General features: G+C 48.8%; 1 protein-coding gene across 2 annotated transcripts in view; it reads right to left on the bottom strand.

The window, feature by feature from the left end:
• The window catches only part of XPO6 (exportin 6), a 107,038-nt gene that overhangs the window by 1,927 nt on the left and 89,209 nt on the right, over window positions 1-15,902 (bottom strand). For both annotated transcript variants that reach the window (XM_010837243.1, XM_010837242.1), the window contains exons 15-23: window positions 14,010-14,154; window positions 12,253-12,399; window positions 11,154-11,343; window positions 8,325-8,480; window positions 7,265-7,379; window positions 6,930-7,101; window positions 5,345-5,506; window positions 2,035-2,133; window positions 1,656-1,886 (exon numbers count right to left, since the gene is read on the bottom strand). In XM_010837243.1, coding sequence (XP_010835545.1) covers window positions 1,656-1,886; window positions 2,035-2,133; window positions 5,345-5,506; window positions 6,930-7,101; window positions 7,265-7,379; window positions 8,325-8,480; window positions 11,154-11,343; window positions 12,253-12,399; window positions 14,010-14,154 — 1,417 coding nt within the window. The remainder of the gene's footprint in view (window positions 1-1,655; window positions 1,887-2,034; window positions 2,134-5,344; window positions 5,507-6,929; window positions 7,102-7,264; window positions 7,380-8,324; window positions 8,481-11,153; window positions 11,344-12,252; window positions 12,400-14,009; window positions 14,155-15,902) is intronic.

A 15,902-nucleotide genomic window follows, 5' to 3' on the forward strand; every position in this document is an offset into this window, starting at 1 on the left:
GGAGCAACTAACCCCATGTCCCCCACCTCCTGCCCTGGGCTCTCCAGCCAGTGAGCCACGCTTACTGAAGCCTGTGCGTCTCAGTCGGTGCTCCAGAACAAGAGGAGCCACCACGGCGAGAAGCCTGTGCACCACAGCTGGAGAGCAGCCGTCACTCTCTAAAACTAGAGAATCCCGAGCAGCAACACAGACCCAGCCCAGCCAAACATCAATAAATAATTTTTTCTTTTTTTAAAGTCAAGCACACAGGGTGCTTGGCTCAGCGAGGTCCACAGAGGGCACTGTTGCCTGTCTTCCCAGCAAGATGCCTGGAGGCAGGGTGAGTGGCGCTTCCAGAAACCCTGGCACAGGGCCTGAGACGCAGCCAGCTTCAACTACATGGTGGATGAATGAATGGAGGCACTGACTACTTATTTCATCCTCGTGAAAACAAACCCAGGGATGTTTTTAAAATCAATGGCTCCTGAATGCCAAGTTCAAATTTCTTGAGTGAAACACAGGAGTACTGCTGCAAAAGCACCCCAGGTGCTTGATGCATACTGAGATTTGAAAGCCACTGTCTTAAATCCAGAAGTTGACCTAACAATGACACCATTAGAAACCAATCACTGAACATTAGGGCCTCCAAGACAAGGATGACAGAAATACCCAACTAGCTGAAGTGAACTTCAAGAAGCTCAGGAGAAAACAAGATCAATCCCAGGGAGAGAAAGACTCCAAGACAAGGGAAAACAGGAGCTAAGTCTAACAAAGAATGATCCTGCCACGTATCACAGAGGAGACGAGCAAGGAGCATGTGGAGTTTCCCCCAGCAAGAGCAACACGTGACCCTGAAGAGGAAGGTGGACAGGGTCAGGTCAGCAACACCTGAGGACACAGGAGAAGGAGCAGGTGTCACTGCGTCAAGTGTGAGGAGGCGGAAGACAAAAAATTATTGGACACATAAAGGTCCTGGAAGAGCTCCTGGCAGGCGAGCAGCGAAGACTTGACAGGGGAAACAGGAAGGAGGAGGGCAGGTGAGGGCCCAGCAAGGAGGCCCCAGGGCAGAAGAGGCTGGCACCATGGGACCCAGACACACCAGGACGGTTTCCCACACTCCAGAGACCTCACCACCTCTCCCACCTGAGGGGCCGCCCGGCCCACCTGACCGCCTCCGGGGAAACAGCGTGGGGAAGAGCGTGAACGCCAGGAGGCTCCTCCCAGGCCCCAGCAGCAGGTCAGCCCCGCTGCGCTTGGCGTCTGAGAGGAGCCCAAGGCCCCACCTCTAACCCTGGGCTCCCTCCCAAGCACCAATCTTCTCGGTCTGTCACAAGTCCGGGCTGTGCCAGCTCACAACCCAGAGGAAACAAGAGCTGGGCCCTACTCAGAGGTGGGCTCGACAGGGTGCAAAGAAGCTGAGACAAACCAGGTGGATGGCTGGGGCCAGAACAGGGACTGGGGGCTGAGCAGCGGAGACAAAGAATATACTCGCCACAGAGGCCACCCCGAGGGACAGCGCATGCCCCTCAGTCCGGTCACAGCACCAAGTCCCCCAGAAGCTGCACAAGCTACAGCGGAGCACGCCCAGGGCAGCCTGCTCCGCCTCTGGGAACGGGCGCCGGGCCTGAGCGCCCACGCCTGCCCTCCTCCCTTCAGCCGGGCCTCCCTCTCCTCACCCGATCCATCTTAAAATTGCGCCCCAGCACGTTTTTCTGGTTGGCATCCACACCGTCGCAGCTGGTGAGGAACTCCGGGAGGAAGGCCGTGAAGAAGCCATCGAAGTCCACGGAGGCCATGTTGTAGATGGCGATGCCGATGTCCTCCTGCAGGAGGTCGTGGGACCTGCACACCAGGACCTGGAGCAGCACGTTCACGAACTGGAAAAGCATGGCGCTCCGGAAGATCTTCTACAGACAGACAGACGGAAGAGCGGGGTGAGCGGCAGGCCGGCAGGCTCCACAGCCACTGACCGGGCGGGGTGGGGGGGCGTCCAGGCCTGGGCCCATGACACCCCCGACGATGAAGCCTTTATCTGAGAGCTGGTGGGGCACTCACCTTGTGGTACAGCTTCTGCTTGGTGTTGAGAGTCTCCAAGTAAAAGAGGTTTTGTTTAAATAGGTGGATATCGGGCTGGAGAAAGGACTGTCCAAAAGCCTAGAAGACAGACCACCGTTTTATTAGCGACCTTTACACACCCTTAGATCCAGCCCTTCCAGGGCACCTCCCTACACCCAGAGACCTGACACTCGCTGGCGGCTCCCCGTGTCAACACAGGGTGAGGGCGCCTACTGCCTCGCTCTCCTGGCCCGTCTGGCCAGATCTTTGGAATGCTCCTGTGCAGTCTGGGCTCCCAAGAACTCCCCACTGGGCCTCACTTATTGGTTGCATCTTGACCCTTTTGTAATAAACCTCTAACCCCCTTCACAGGGTCTGTCTTTGGAGGGAGAAGCTAACACCTCAAGGCAAATACCTCAGCCATCGCAGCAGATACCAAAGGCTGCCCACCACCGGCTCATGCCAACCACTCACCCGTAAGCCATCCCAGGTCTTATAAACCACAAATCCTTGAAGCTCCTACACAACCGGCTGCCTCTGCCTTGGGGTTAAGCAATAGCTCATCTTTAAACTGCTTTGCAGGATCTGGGCTGTGGAATTCCCTTACTCATTCACCCTCCCCACTCCAAGTACAAAGAGCCCTGCTCCAACAGGAAGTGACTGAGGAGGGGGCTTTCCTGGGGGTTCAGTGGTAATGAATCCGTCTGCCAATGCAGGAGACATAGGTTCCATCCCAGATCATAGGCCACTGAGTGACTGAGCCCATCACGGGCCACAACTACTGAGCCTGTACCCTAGAGCCTGGGAAACACAACTACTGAAGCCCGCACGCCCTAGAGCCTGTGCTCCGCAGTAAGAAGCCACGGCGAGAAGCAGCCTGTGTACCGCAACTAGAGAGTAGTCCCCGCTCGCCACTAGAGAGCTAGAGAAAAGCCCTCACACAGCAGTGAAGACCCAGCACAGCCAAAGATGACAATAAACAAAAATTATTTAAAAAGTCTGACTGAGGAGGAGCAGGGTAGGCCAATGAAACGCAAACCCATTGGTGGGCAGGACACACCCCACAACAGGCCAGCTGACAGCTTCATCATTCTGTCCCTGGGCTCCTAAACTATAAGAAGGGGGTCTTATAATCCTTGCGCCGTGATGAAACCTTCACGACATCCAATGGTTTTATTTTTTAATCGTGTTTACTGAAGTGTAACAGTAAAATTCACCCCTTGATGGTCACCATCGTGCGGTTCTAAGCAGCACACAGAGGCATCTAGCCACCACGATCATCGATAACAAAGATTCCCTCGCCTCAGAAAGCCCCTCACGCCCCCGCTGTGGCCAGTCCTCGCCCCCTTGCTATCGCTGTTGTTCACTCAGTCGTGTCTGACTCTTTGCGACCGCATGGACTGCAGCATGCCAGGCTTCCCTGTCCTCCACAACCTCTCAGAGTATGCGCAAATTCATGTCTGTTGAGTCAGCGATACCATCTAACCATCATTTCCTCTGCTGCCCCCTTCTCCTCCCGCCTTCAATCTTTCCCAGCAACAAGGTCTTTTCCAACGTGTCGACTCTTCAGGTCAGGTGGCCAAAGTATTGGGAACTTCAGCTTCAGCATCAGTCCTTCCAATGAATATTCAGTACTGATTTCCTTTAGGATTGGCTGGTTTGATCTCCTTACAGTCCAAGGGACTCTCAAGAGTCTTCTCCATGACTACAATTCAAAAGCATGAATTCTTTGGCTCTCAGCCTTCTTTATGGTTTAACTCTCACATCCATACATGACTACTGGAAAAACCATGGCTTTGATTATACGGACCTTTGTCAGCAGAGTGATGTCTTTTAATGTCTCTTAATCCATTGTCTAGATTTGTCACAGCTTTCCTTCCAAGGAGCAAGTGTCTTTTAATTTCATGGCTTTCCTCTCCCTCTACCCCTAGGCAACCACTGCTCACCCTGTTCCTCTAGATTTGCTTTTTCCAAAACATGTGTCATATGGTGGGATGGAATCAGCAGTGTTTCCAAAGCAGCCCTTTGGAGCTGGTTTCTTCGTACTGGGAGGCCACGGCACTGCTGCGGCAATGAGAACAGTGCCTTTTCACTGCTGAGGCGCAGGGGTCAACAGTCTGTCTAGTCACCGCCTGATGGATATTTGGATTGTTTCCAGCTTTTGGCAATTAGGAAAAAAGCTGCTATAACATCTCTGTATAGTCTGTGGGAATACATGTCTTCATTTACCTTAGGTAAAAAATTTAGAGGTGAGATCGCTAGATCATGGAGTAACTACATGTTTAACTTTGTAAGAAACTGCCAAACTGTGAAGCTGTTTCCCAAAGTGGCTGTTACCAGTCCTGAGTGGAGGACTAGCCATCTGTCTACCAAACGCATCTTGAAAGCAAGCACGGAGTTGAAGAAGGAGGTAGGAGGGGAGGGGAGAAGGCACCTGAATATTCCAAACCCAGGCCGGCCACGGGGTGTCGGAGATGGAAGAACAGCAAAATAACTGCCGAGACCAGGGGTGCAACAATTGCTCTTCCACACCAGGAGTGTGTCTCACGCATGTGTGTGTTGGAGGGGAGCTAAAGTGAAGAACAGTAGAAACCCCTTTGGCTTCTCTGTGAGGAAAAACTAGCACTGAAAAGCCAGGAAATAAAAATAACCCTCTACTTTGACCAAGACTTAGAATAAAAAAGTTGTACAGCTGGGTGCAGAACAAGGAGCGTGCCTGAAAGCAATCAGGGAGCAGCTGGCCACCCTCTGTGTGCTCGGCCCCCAGGGCTCACAACCATCACACCTAATCGGAAAGGGAGACTGACTCCCAGGGCAGGGCTTCTCCCAAGTCACACAAGCCAGAATCATCTTTGAAAAACGCAGGATCAACTACCACAGTGCTGCGGGTGAGGAGGCCCAGGTGTACCCGACGCAGGGGGCTGCCTACACATGGGCTAACTCCACTGCAAGGCAGAGGGAGCTCATGTGGACCCAGCACTCCCGGGGCCAGGAACACAATGTATGCTCTCGTGTAACCCACAACAAAGCCGTGAATCAGGCACTGTTACCCCTACTTCATGGAGAGACCAAGGCTCCAGGAAGTTAACTAACATCACAGGTATAGAGCAAGAGTTGAGCTTCAGATCCAAGACCACGAGGCTTCAAAACACCACTCTGTGGCACCCGCTGCAGCAGCCACGTTAGAGGAAGTGGGACCGTGAGCCGGAGAAGCAAAGCGAGGGACAGTCGGCCAACAGACGCACTGGCGTCCGGAATGGGGCCTGCCTGTCCGTGGATTCCACGCAGCCTCACCAGCTCTCCAGGTTACCTGCATGATGGCACTGAACTGCGGTTGGTTCTCCATCTGCTCCTCAGCCATGCCCCTCTGCACACTGGCCAGGATGGTGGACTTGAAGAAGTACCTCCAGTTGTGATGGAGCGTCCGGAAAAGGAGCTCAAACAGCTCTGCCTTCACATCAGGGGAGGGGCGCTGTGGAGGCACATACAGACCCTCGCACCTTTCCTTCCCGAAGCTCAGGAGCCACCCACAGCCTGGTCCCAGCGCAGGGAAGAGGTCTGAGAAATGCCTGCTGACAGTCAGCAGCATGCCCCCTTCCACATGGCTCTCATCCTGTCCAGCCCACTGTGGGCCAGCAGTTCAAACAAGGAGTTCGCTCTCATCCCATTTAGCCCCCCACAGGCCTGCAGTTCAAACGAGCAGCACTTAGGCCAAGACAGGGCCAGAGCTGAGACACACAATGCCTGGGTCAGTGCCAAGGGGCCCTTTTTCTGATGGAAGCACTCACAGCTTTTCAAGCTAGGAAAAAAGGTTCCTAAGTGGAAAAACAATTAGGACTATGGATTTCCTGTTTAGAAAGCAGTTGATCTGATCTGTCATGTTCCTTTGCCAGAATTTTTTTAAAACAGTGTCCGGGCTCACCTACTGGTCTTATGCAACCTCTGAGGATAGAGACAGATGAGAAGGCTTAACAGAGGTTCTGCCCTCTATAGAAAAGGAGTTTAAAAAGCACTTAGAAACCACCGAAAGCAGCATGAGAGGGCCTCCAGGTGGAGGTGGCACCTCACGGTGGAGGCAGCTTCTGGTGCTACCTGCTCTCTGAGTCTGTCTCCTCTTTCACCAGCAGGAGGAGGAGGAGAGGGAGGCAGGCTCAGCAATAATTTTCTAATTTATCCAAAAATCTCCAAGTCGTGGAAGATCATGACAGGTCACATTATTCCATGTGTCTTGGCAGAAGTCAACATTATAAGGCCCAGATCTATTTAATCCAGCCTTGACTGAAATCAAGACCAGGGGGCACCAGCTTCCATGACAGAACACTCAGAGGGCCAAGATGTGTTTAAGGACACAAAGCAACTGGAGTGACTTATGCCTGAGCTTGGGCAGTTAGAAAGGACAGCCCTTGTTTACGAAACTATCATAGAAAACTTTAGTAAAAATATACTGATTCTGAATTCGGTCATGCTGATGGCTGTTTTCTAAGAAGGACAAGGAGCTTTCTAATGATGAAAACCTTGAATGGCTCTAGGAACTTGTTTTGTATGCTTGAGATTACGAAAGTTCTTAATAGGAAAGTATTACAAAATTTTGTCATTATAATGTTTGTTACATCTGCTGGAGAAAACCACATATTCACCTCAAGTTATAGACCGTTTCCCATGGGAGGCTGATCTTACCAACCAAGCCACCTTGTGACAATGAACCTGCTATGCTTAGACTAGATTAGTTCTAATTAAATCAACCAGTGTACCAAGCTAGTAGCATTCTCAGAAATATTATCTTATGAGAAAAATAAAATACCTAATAAATTCGCTTTAAAACACAACACTTTTCCTCAATATCTCATTCCTTCCCCAGTCACAGGCAGCACGGGAGACCACCCAGCCCCTCGTACCTCGGCAATGATGGGATACACCTGCTCCATGCACAGGGCGATGATGCTAGGGAGAAAGGGCTTGAACACCTGGCCGGGTTCCTGGACCACCACCTGCAGGATCTTCAGGAACTTCTCGACCACCCGGCAGCCAGTACTGCCTTCGTGGAGGATGCTCTCAGCCAACTGTTCTCTGAAGACAAGAGAAAGCACACCATAGCCAAGGAAATGGTTCTCTGGGAGCAGCACGTGGCAACAGAAGAAAGGGAGCAAAAAGGCCCATGCTTAGTGGCCAGGTCACACCACTTCTCATGTGGAGCCTAAAAACCACAGATAGCGAGCAGGTCAGCAGTTACCTGGTAAACATATTGAGGAAAGTCTGTATGATCTGCTCAGTGAAAGGCACACCCATCTGGACTCTAAGGCCTCGAAACAGAGTAAGGAAGAAGCTCAGCATCTCATCAGTCACATCTAAATAAAGGGACAAAGCGAGTGATCAGAGGCACATCAAGAGCGGCCCCTGGCTAGACACACTTCCTCCCACAATCTGCACTATCCTCTCTTGCTCTAAGGCTTCCTGCTGGAAAAAATTTAGCCAGGACCATCAGAGCCAATGATAGAAAGTGGAAAATGATTGAGGACATGCTGAGAAAACAGCCCTAATGTAGACAACTCCACCCAACGGCTCATGGTAGGAAATGAAGGGCATCTTGAAGCCACCCTCACTGCCCAGCATCCAGCGCTGTGCAGAGCGCTCACTGTGGCTGGGTCATCTCGTGCTCGCGGATGCTCTACTGAACTGTGTCAGCACCTGAAGGCTTCAGCCACTTTTCTCTGCAGTTGGGTCCAGGGTCAAGTGGCTGAAAGTGGATAATGGTGTACTTCTGACTGCATGCCCCTGGGCCATTAAAGGGACGAACTGCCAAAAATATTGGTTACATTTAGTGTGGCTGCACTTCCAGATCTCAAAAATCTGTACAGTATGTTCTGGCTTCAACCACATACACTCGGGAGCAATTAGTGAGGATCTGCTGACTGAGAAGCCCTGACATTTCTCTCACAGACTGACAGGACCACGGTCACTGCTCAGGAGAGCCAGGCCAGCACACCCAGAGACCCAGAGAGAGCTGCTCTGAGCGATGGTGACAAGAGTGCAGGGAGGGTTAGCATCTCAGCAAAACCCACCTTGCCATGTAATAAGTAAGTGGAACTCCCAGAAAAAGTTCTATGTCGGCCCTGGAATAACGCCCCATCCACTGATGTGTTCCCAAGTGACTCAGCACCTCATGACATCACCGCCCTCAGCCCTCGCCTCTAGTCTGCGCAGCCGACCGACTCAGCCTACCCTACAGAGCTAGGCAGGACTCTGGGCCCTGTCAGTACCACCCAGCAGCGGGGCCTGCAGCCAGCTCCTACCTGACTGATGGATGAAAGCTGGAAAGAGGGCCAGGGAGACCTGAACGGATTCCTGCAACGACTGATAGCAGATCTGTCGGGACTTGGTGGATTCCCCAGAGATATTCTCCACAATGTCTTCTAAGACACTAAGTGTCTGGTGGATGATCACTTTGGCTGCAAACCAAGAGTGAGCAGCAGGTTATGACTTGTCTGAGGAGAAAAGCAGAGTAAGAGGGAACACCGAGAAGGGGAGGAAATCTGCAAAGGTCTTTCTCTGAAGGACAGTCACACAGAAGCCTCTCCTGACTGCGTTCTCAATCTCTGTCTGGATCTCTCCGCATCTTCTTTCTCTTTTGTTCCCTTTTGACTGTCAGGACTCTAACTGCCTGCCAGCCGGCCTGTTCAGTGTTTTGCCTCTATTCTGCCTCTTATCACATGAAACATGTCCACAGAGAAGATGAAATATCCCTCGGGTTTGGTGTCTTGGACTTGAGACTTTAAGATGGTGAACAGACTAGTGAGGATGTGAGGGTCGTAAGGGCACAGGTGGGAATGGACACACGCAGATTGAACCCTCCCCTTCACCTCCCAGTATGACTCCAGCCTGATACCCACACAAGCACCTGCTGAGCACACCTACTGCCGCCGTGTTAATCAACTGCCTGCTCAAACCTTGGTCTCTTGGGGCTGAAAATGTATATAATTACTGTTATCGTCAAGGCTGTATATTGTCACCCTGCTTATTTAACTTATATGCAGAGTACATCATGAGGAACGCTGGACTGGAAGAAGCACAAGCTGGAATCAAGACTGCCGGGAGAAATATCAATAACCTCAGATATGCGGATGACACCACCCTTATGGCAGAAAGTGAAGAGGAACTAAAAAGCCTCTTGATGAAAGTGAAAGAGGAGAGTGAAAAAGTTGGCTTAAAGCTCAACATTCAGAAAACGAAGATCATGGCATCCAGTCCCATCACTTCATGGCAAATAGATGGGTAAACACATGGGGAAACAGTGGAAACAGTATCAGACTTTATTTCGGGGGGCTCCAAAATCACTGCAGATGGTGACTGCAGCCATGAAATTAAAAGACGTTTGCTCCTTGGCAGGAAAGCTATGACCAACCTAGAAAGCATATTAAAAAGCAGAGACATTTCTTTGCCGACAAAGGTCCATCTAGTCAAGGCTATGGTTTTTCCAGTGGTCATGTGTGCACATGAGATTTGGACTATAAAGAAAGCTGAGCACCAAAGAATTGATGCTTTTTGAACTGTGGTGTTGGAGAAGACTCTTGAGAGTCCCTTGGACTGCAAGGAGATCCAACCAGTCCATCCTAAGGGAGATCAGTCCTGAGTGTTCATTGGAAGGACTGATGTTGAAGCTGAAACTCCAATACTTTGGCCACCTGATGCGAAGAGCTGACTCATTTGAAAAGACCCTGATGCTGGGAAAGATTGAGGGCAGGAGAAGGGGACAACAGAGGATGAGATGGTTGGATGGCATCACCAACTCAACAGACGTGAGTTTGGGTAAACTCCGGGAGTTGGAGATGGACAGGGAGGCCTGGCATGCTGCAGTCCATGTGGTCACAGAGTCGGACACGACTGAGCATGACTGAACTGAACTGACAACAAGAGTCAAGACAAGCCTGCAGGGGGAGCTATTATGCCCCTCCATGCTTGTCAATTACTCCCAACAGGTAGGTGTTACCCACTTCATCCAGCAGGAAGAAGAAAACTACTCTTCTTCCTGAAGACAATGCAGCTAATCAGAGACTGTTAACAGCCCAACCAATGAGAAGCCTTCATATTTTGGACTCCCAGCTTCTTTCAGTGGACTCTGGTTATTACAGACCCTCTCAACCCCTCCCTTTGCCCTAAAAAAGCAAGTGCCCCTTCCTAGCTCTTTGAATCTGCCTATGGTCTGCCATGGTCCTCATAACCTGAGAACTGCAATTCCTCTGGCTATTCCTGAATAAACCTGCTTTTGCTGGTAAAAGAATTGACTATCACCAAAGCTGACAATGACAAAATAGTTAAAAGGTTACTTTCCAAAATACTAAAAACGATGAGATTTAAGAATTCCCTTTTCCATCTGTATATCATTCTAGTGTTTTTGTATAATGAGCTTGTGTTAATATTCTTAATTGTAAAAGTAACGTACTTTAAAAAGAACGTTGAGTATGTATTACTGTCACAAAGCATTTTTGTTGACATCATCCAATAATGTTCTATTACTTTCTCACTGTGAAAAGAGACAATTTTCAAACTATTTCTGTAATATTTGTTATTTCAGGAAGATTGTTCAGAGAAATCTGATGCCTTCTACTTGAACAACTGAATTCTCTTTTTCTCCCTTCTTTAATATAAACAACTAAACTTGAAAATACCAAGCTCCATCACTTTTGAAGATACCAAGCTCTTTCAAAGCCTCTAAAACATTTTTATTTTGAGAAAGGTTAAAAACAGTCAAAAGATAAGTTTCCTGTTTCCCAGTGTGGAGAAGTCAACTGCTTTGACTGTTTACACAAGTACCCAAGATGGATCAATAATCACTGAAGGGTTTTTACCCACAGAAGTCACCATCAAAGAGGGTCTTCAAATGGATGTATTTCTTATTGTTGACATGCACCCTGCATTCAGGGAATAGGTCCACGTGACATGTTCACTGAATTCCACAGATAAGCACGGTTCTACCTCAGTCAACTCTGTGGCTGAGCAGCTGGGTGACGGTGGGCAGATAAATTTACCCATGAGCCCCAGATGCAAAGCCCATCTGCTACAAAGGAAGAATGATGCCAGCTCTACCTATCTCCCCAGGCTGCCCCTGCCTTGCGGCCACTTACTGTCATCCAGGGGCATTTTCCTCTGTGGGGTGACAGCATTGGGCTTCAGATTGCGATAATCCCGGGACAGCGCAGAGATGAGGCTGGCATGGTTCATGGAGCGCACGGGCCACTGCTGCTCATTCTCTGGGAGGTTTGGCCACGGAAGCAGCAGGATGTTCGAGAGGGCTCGGCACACCAACACCTGAGCCTGGAAGAGACCCGAGGGTATCCATCCAGCAGAAGTTCAAGACCAACGTGGACAGCAGAGCAGCTGCACCTGACGTGACCTTTGACACTGACCACACACGCTGAGCTCAGGCCTTGGGCTCCTTTCTTAAAACCTGGGCCTGGAATTTGGGTCCAACTTGAACAATCCAGGAAGGAGAGAAAAACTGAAGAAACACCACCACATCTGGGCCCAGCACATCTGAAGGCCACCTCAATCATCACTCTTACTGCTGCACTTCCCCTCTGATTCGTTGCTTGAAGCGTTAAGAGGGGGAGAAATCACTGATGCTGAATCTAACCTGTCCCTCGGCTGCCCGCTCTGGATACCCTCCGCCGAGAAGCTACTCAGAACACTGCTGTCGAGTCTTTTACGCTCAATGTGCCCTTGGGGACAAGTCAGAAGCAACACATTCACAGTCCAGGTACTTTTAAGTAACTGCTTTGACTCCCCTATGACCCCGCCCCCATTTCACTGCTTTAAACTTCCAGCCTGAGCCTCCCAGAGGACTGTAGAATACACTTGTCTGGAGTGTCTCAACCCTAAGAAAACAAACATTTAACAATAAAAGCAGACTGTTTTAAACCACAAAGAATACAAAGAGGACTCTCCCAGCTCCAGCCAAACTGCCAGCTCTCAAAGCACCATAATCACCAGGCCTGTTGGGGGGAACTTTTTATGTCTGAATCAGCACGCGGACTGTGTTGAGAAGGAAGGTCTTAACAAGAGAGCACTGAGGCTGCATCAGTGTCATACATTTAAGAAATCCACATACACTGGCAGGGCCTGTAAGCTCTAAGTACAAGATGAAAGGTTAGATTCTTCTTCCTCAGCCTCTCTGAGCCTGAGCCACAGGGCTCTGGGGACCCCAGGGGAGCCCTGAGGCCTCACCTTATCGACAAGTCGCTGGGCAGAGGCGTCAGTGATCCTGTTGAATACTTTCTGCACTGCAGGGATGCTGATCAGGAAGACAGGTCGCACAGTGGTGGCCAGTGAGACCAGTAAGTGGCACGCAGATAGCAGCAACTTGTCTTGGACCTGGGGAGGGAAGAAGACATGTCAGCTCACAACATCTTCTATGAGACTGGTATTAGAACTTGAGGAGGCAGCCATGAGCTGAATACGGGGCTTGATGCCAAATTACATCAACTAGACTCTGTCTCAAAGAAGTTTTCCTATAATGACGCCCAGTAACAAGGTTTCCTCTTCCCTGCCACAACCATAGCTGCTGCCCTCAAGCCAAGACCATCGTCTCTAATTTTCTAGTTCCCAGCCACTAGTATCTTTGAACTCAGTCACTTCTCAGCTCATGAATCTACAGTGGCTCCCCGTCAGCATTTAAACCACATGGCAAACTCCTTGGCATATCATTCACACAACTGGGGATTGTTCATCTGACTCTTCTTACTCTAGTCAAGCAGAGCTCTCTCTTAACCCCCCATTCTGCAGTTCATCAATCACACGAGGCTTGCCTACTTCCTTCACTTCAACAGGCTAATCAAACCCTTGGTTTAAGTACCATTCCATCCCTTTCAAGTAATCTAGCAAAAGCGAAAATGCCTTGAAAATAGGACCAGATGCTAGTAAGACTGCAATCCAGCAGCACACCAAAGAGCCAGTGGTATGCAGAATAATTTAGAAAAATTACATAATTTGCTAAAACCACAAAATATCCCTAACCTTTGAACCCTATAATCCCACTTATTCTAAGCAAATTACCTAAAAGGATAAAGCTACAGTCATGAGTACACACATTTCAAAACTATCTGTAATGAACTCTTAACAAATGGACACAATTTAAAAGATCAGCGATGGATAGGTGAATTCTGAAACAACCCCCTCACAGGATTATCGTAACTCATTTACAAAGTACAATTATGAACACCACAAAAATTTACAGAAAACAACACATTGTTCTGTTAACAGTGGTACAGAATGCCATGTATGAGTAAAACTACCAGAAAAAGAAGAAAAAAGGAAAAGAAGTATCTGTCTGCTTTAGTAATATAACTTGGTGGTTTCCTTAGGACAGCTTAGAATCTATCAAATTTTACATGGATAGAACCTTAGACCCAGCAATTACACTTCTAGGAACCTATCCTCCAAGGATGTACATACAAGGATCTAATTTCCATCAAAAGAAGAGTTATCACACACCCCGACTACAGAACAGCACTGGTCAGTTTCACACACTGCACTTGTTTGACACATGTAAAGGTCTCCAAGGCACACTGTTACACAAAAGAAGGTATTAATGTATCTCCAGCTGTCTACCAACGTTTACTTATGTATATGAGAACCGGGAAAAGTCTGAAGGCTATACAACCAACGGTTGACAGTGCTTACCCTGGAAAGGAAGATGTTTTGGAGGAAGGAATTAAAGAGTACCATAATTTTCTAGCCTATACATTTGAATAGTATTTTACTTTTAGACAATGAGCATGTATTCATGGGAGACTTAGAGAACTGAACGAATAGGTATATTTGAATTTATATGGACAAGAACTGAAAAGGAACATAAAATGGCGCATGCTTCTATCACGGCGGCAAGAACTGGGTCTCATATTATGTGGCGTTATAAATGGGTATATGAAGAGGAGGACAGATGGGGAGTTAGAGAAGAGATGCAGCCTTTGCTGCTTCAAGACCTTGGTGGTGATGAGAGGTGTGATTGCATCCATGGTGGTGGAGATGAGCGAAACGAACTGCTGGGTATTCTGCCGATGCGCCTCGCTGCAGTACTGTGCTAGCCAGTGAGAGTACGCCTGCAGGGCAGCCAGGGACTGAGCGTGCCTGCCAACAGAGAGAAGACGCGAAGTTAAAGGTTAAGGTCAGAATACATTAGCACTAAACCTACTTTCATAGGAGGAAAGAATTCCACCCATTGCATTTACCAATCTACAACACGTGTGACAGGCTAGAAACCTTCTCTTGCGCCCTAAGGACCTAAAGTTAAAATCCGTCATCTAAATATTGCCACCACCGCCTGGAACCCAGAAGGCAGTTAGCAAACGTCTATTAGATCTCATTCAATCTTCCTGTGACACACATGGGGTCAGGTGAGAGAATGGTAAATAATAAAACCAGAATCCAAGAATTCAAGTGATAATGTGTTAGACTGGGAAACAGTAAAAATTTTATATCCCTAACTACAGACCAGGACGTAGAAAACTACCAGGAATTAGAGCTTTACATATAAGCTTTGATAAGAGACTCTCAGCTTTAAGCTTCCATCACACCACACATGGTATCTGGCTGAGGCTTGAGGGAGCAAAGACTATAATTTCTGCCGATGTTAAGGAGCAAAGACTATAATTTCTGCCGATGTTGTACTGCACCATACACACGACAAAATATACATCATCAGTTCAGTTCAGTCGCTCAGTCTCATCCAACTCTTTGCGACCCCATGGACTACAGCACGCCAGGCCTCCCTGTCCATCACCAACTCCCAGAGTTTACTCAAACTCATGTCCATCAAGTCGGTGATGCCATCCAGCCATCTCATCCTCTGTCGTCCCCTTCTCCTCTTACCCTCAATCCCTCCCAGCATCAGGGTCTTTTCAAATGAGTCAGCTCTTCACATCAGGTGGCCAAAGTATTGGAGTTTCGGCTTCAACATCAGTCCTTCCAATGAACACTCAGGACTGATCTCCCTTTGGATGGACTGACTGGATCTCCTTGCAGTCCTAGGGATTCTCAAGAGTCTTCTCCAACACCACAGTTCAAAAGCATCAATTCTTCTGTGCTCAGCTTTCTTTATAGTCCCACTCTCATGTGCATACATGCTGCTAAGTCCCTTCAGTCGTGTCCGACCCTGTGTGACCCCATAGACGGCAGCCCACCAGGCTCCCCCGTCCCCGGGATTCTCCACGCAAGAACACTGGAGTGGGTTGCCATTTCCTTCTCCAATGCATGAAAATGAAAGTGAAGTTGCTCAGTCATGTCCGACTCCCAGCGACCCCATGGACTGCAGCCTACCAGGCTCCTCTGTCTGTGGGATTTTCCAGGCAAGAGTACTGGAGTGGGGTGCCATTGCCTTCTCCAGTGCATACATGACTACTGGAAAAACTATAGCCTTGACCAGAAGGACCTTTGTTGGCAAAGAAACGTCTCTGCTTTTTAATATGCTATCTAGGTTGGTCGTAACTTTCCTGCTAAGGAGCAAGCGTCTTAATTTCATGACTGCAGTCACCATCTGCAGTGATTTTGGAGCCCAAAAGAATAAAGTCTGACACTGTTTCCCCATCTATTTGCCATGAAGTGATGGGACCAGACGCCATGATCTTCGTTTTCTGAATCTTGAGCTTTAAGCCAACTTTTTCACTCTCCTCTTTCACTTTGATCAAGAGGCTCTTTAGTTCTTCTTCACTTTCTGCCATAAGGGTGGTATCATCTGCATATCTGAGGTTATTGATATTTCTCCCAGCAATCTTGATTCCAGCTTGTGCTTCTTCCAGCCCAACATTTCGCATGATGTACTCTGCATATAAGTTCAATAAGCAGGGTGACAATATACAGCCTTGACATACTCCTTTTCC

The sequence above is a fragment of the Bison bison genome, unplaced genomic scaffold, assembly GCF_000754665.1.
Source record: "Bison bison bison isolate TAMUID 2011002044 unplaced genomic scaffold, Bison_UMD1.0 scf7180017864072, whole genome shotgun sequence".
In the NCBI taxonomy this organism is placed as follows: domain Eukaryota; kingdom Metazoa; phylum Chordata; class Mammalia; order Artiodactyla; family Bovidae; genus Bison; species Bison bison.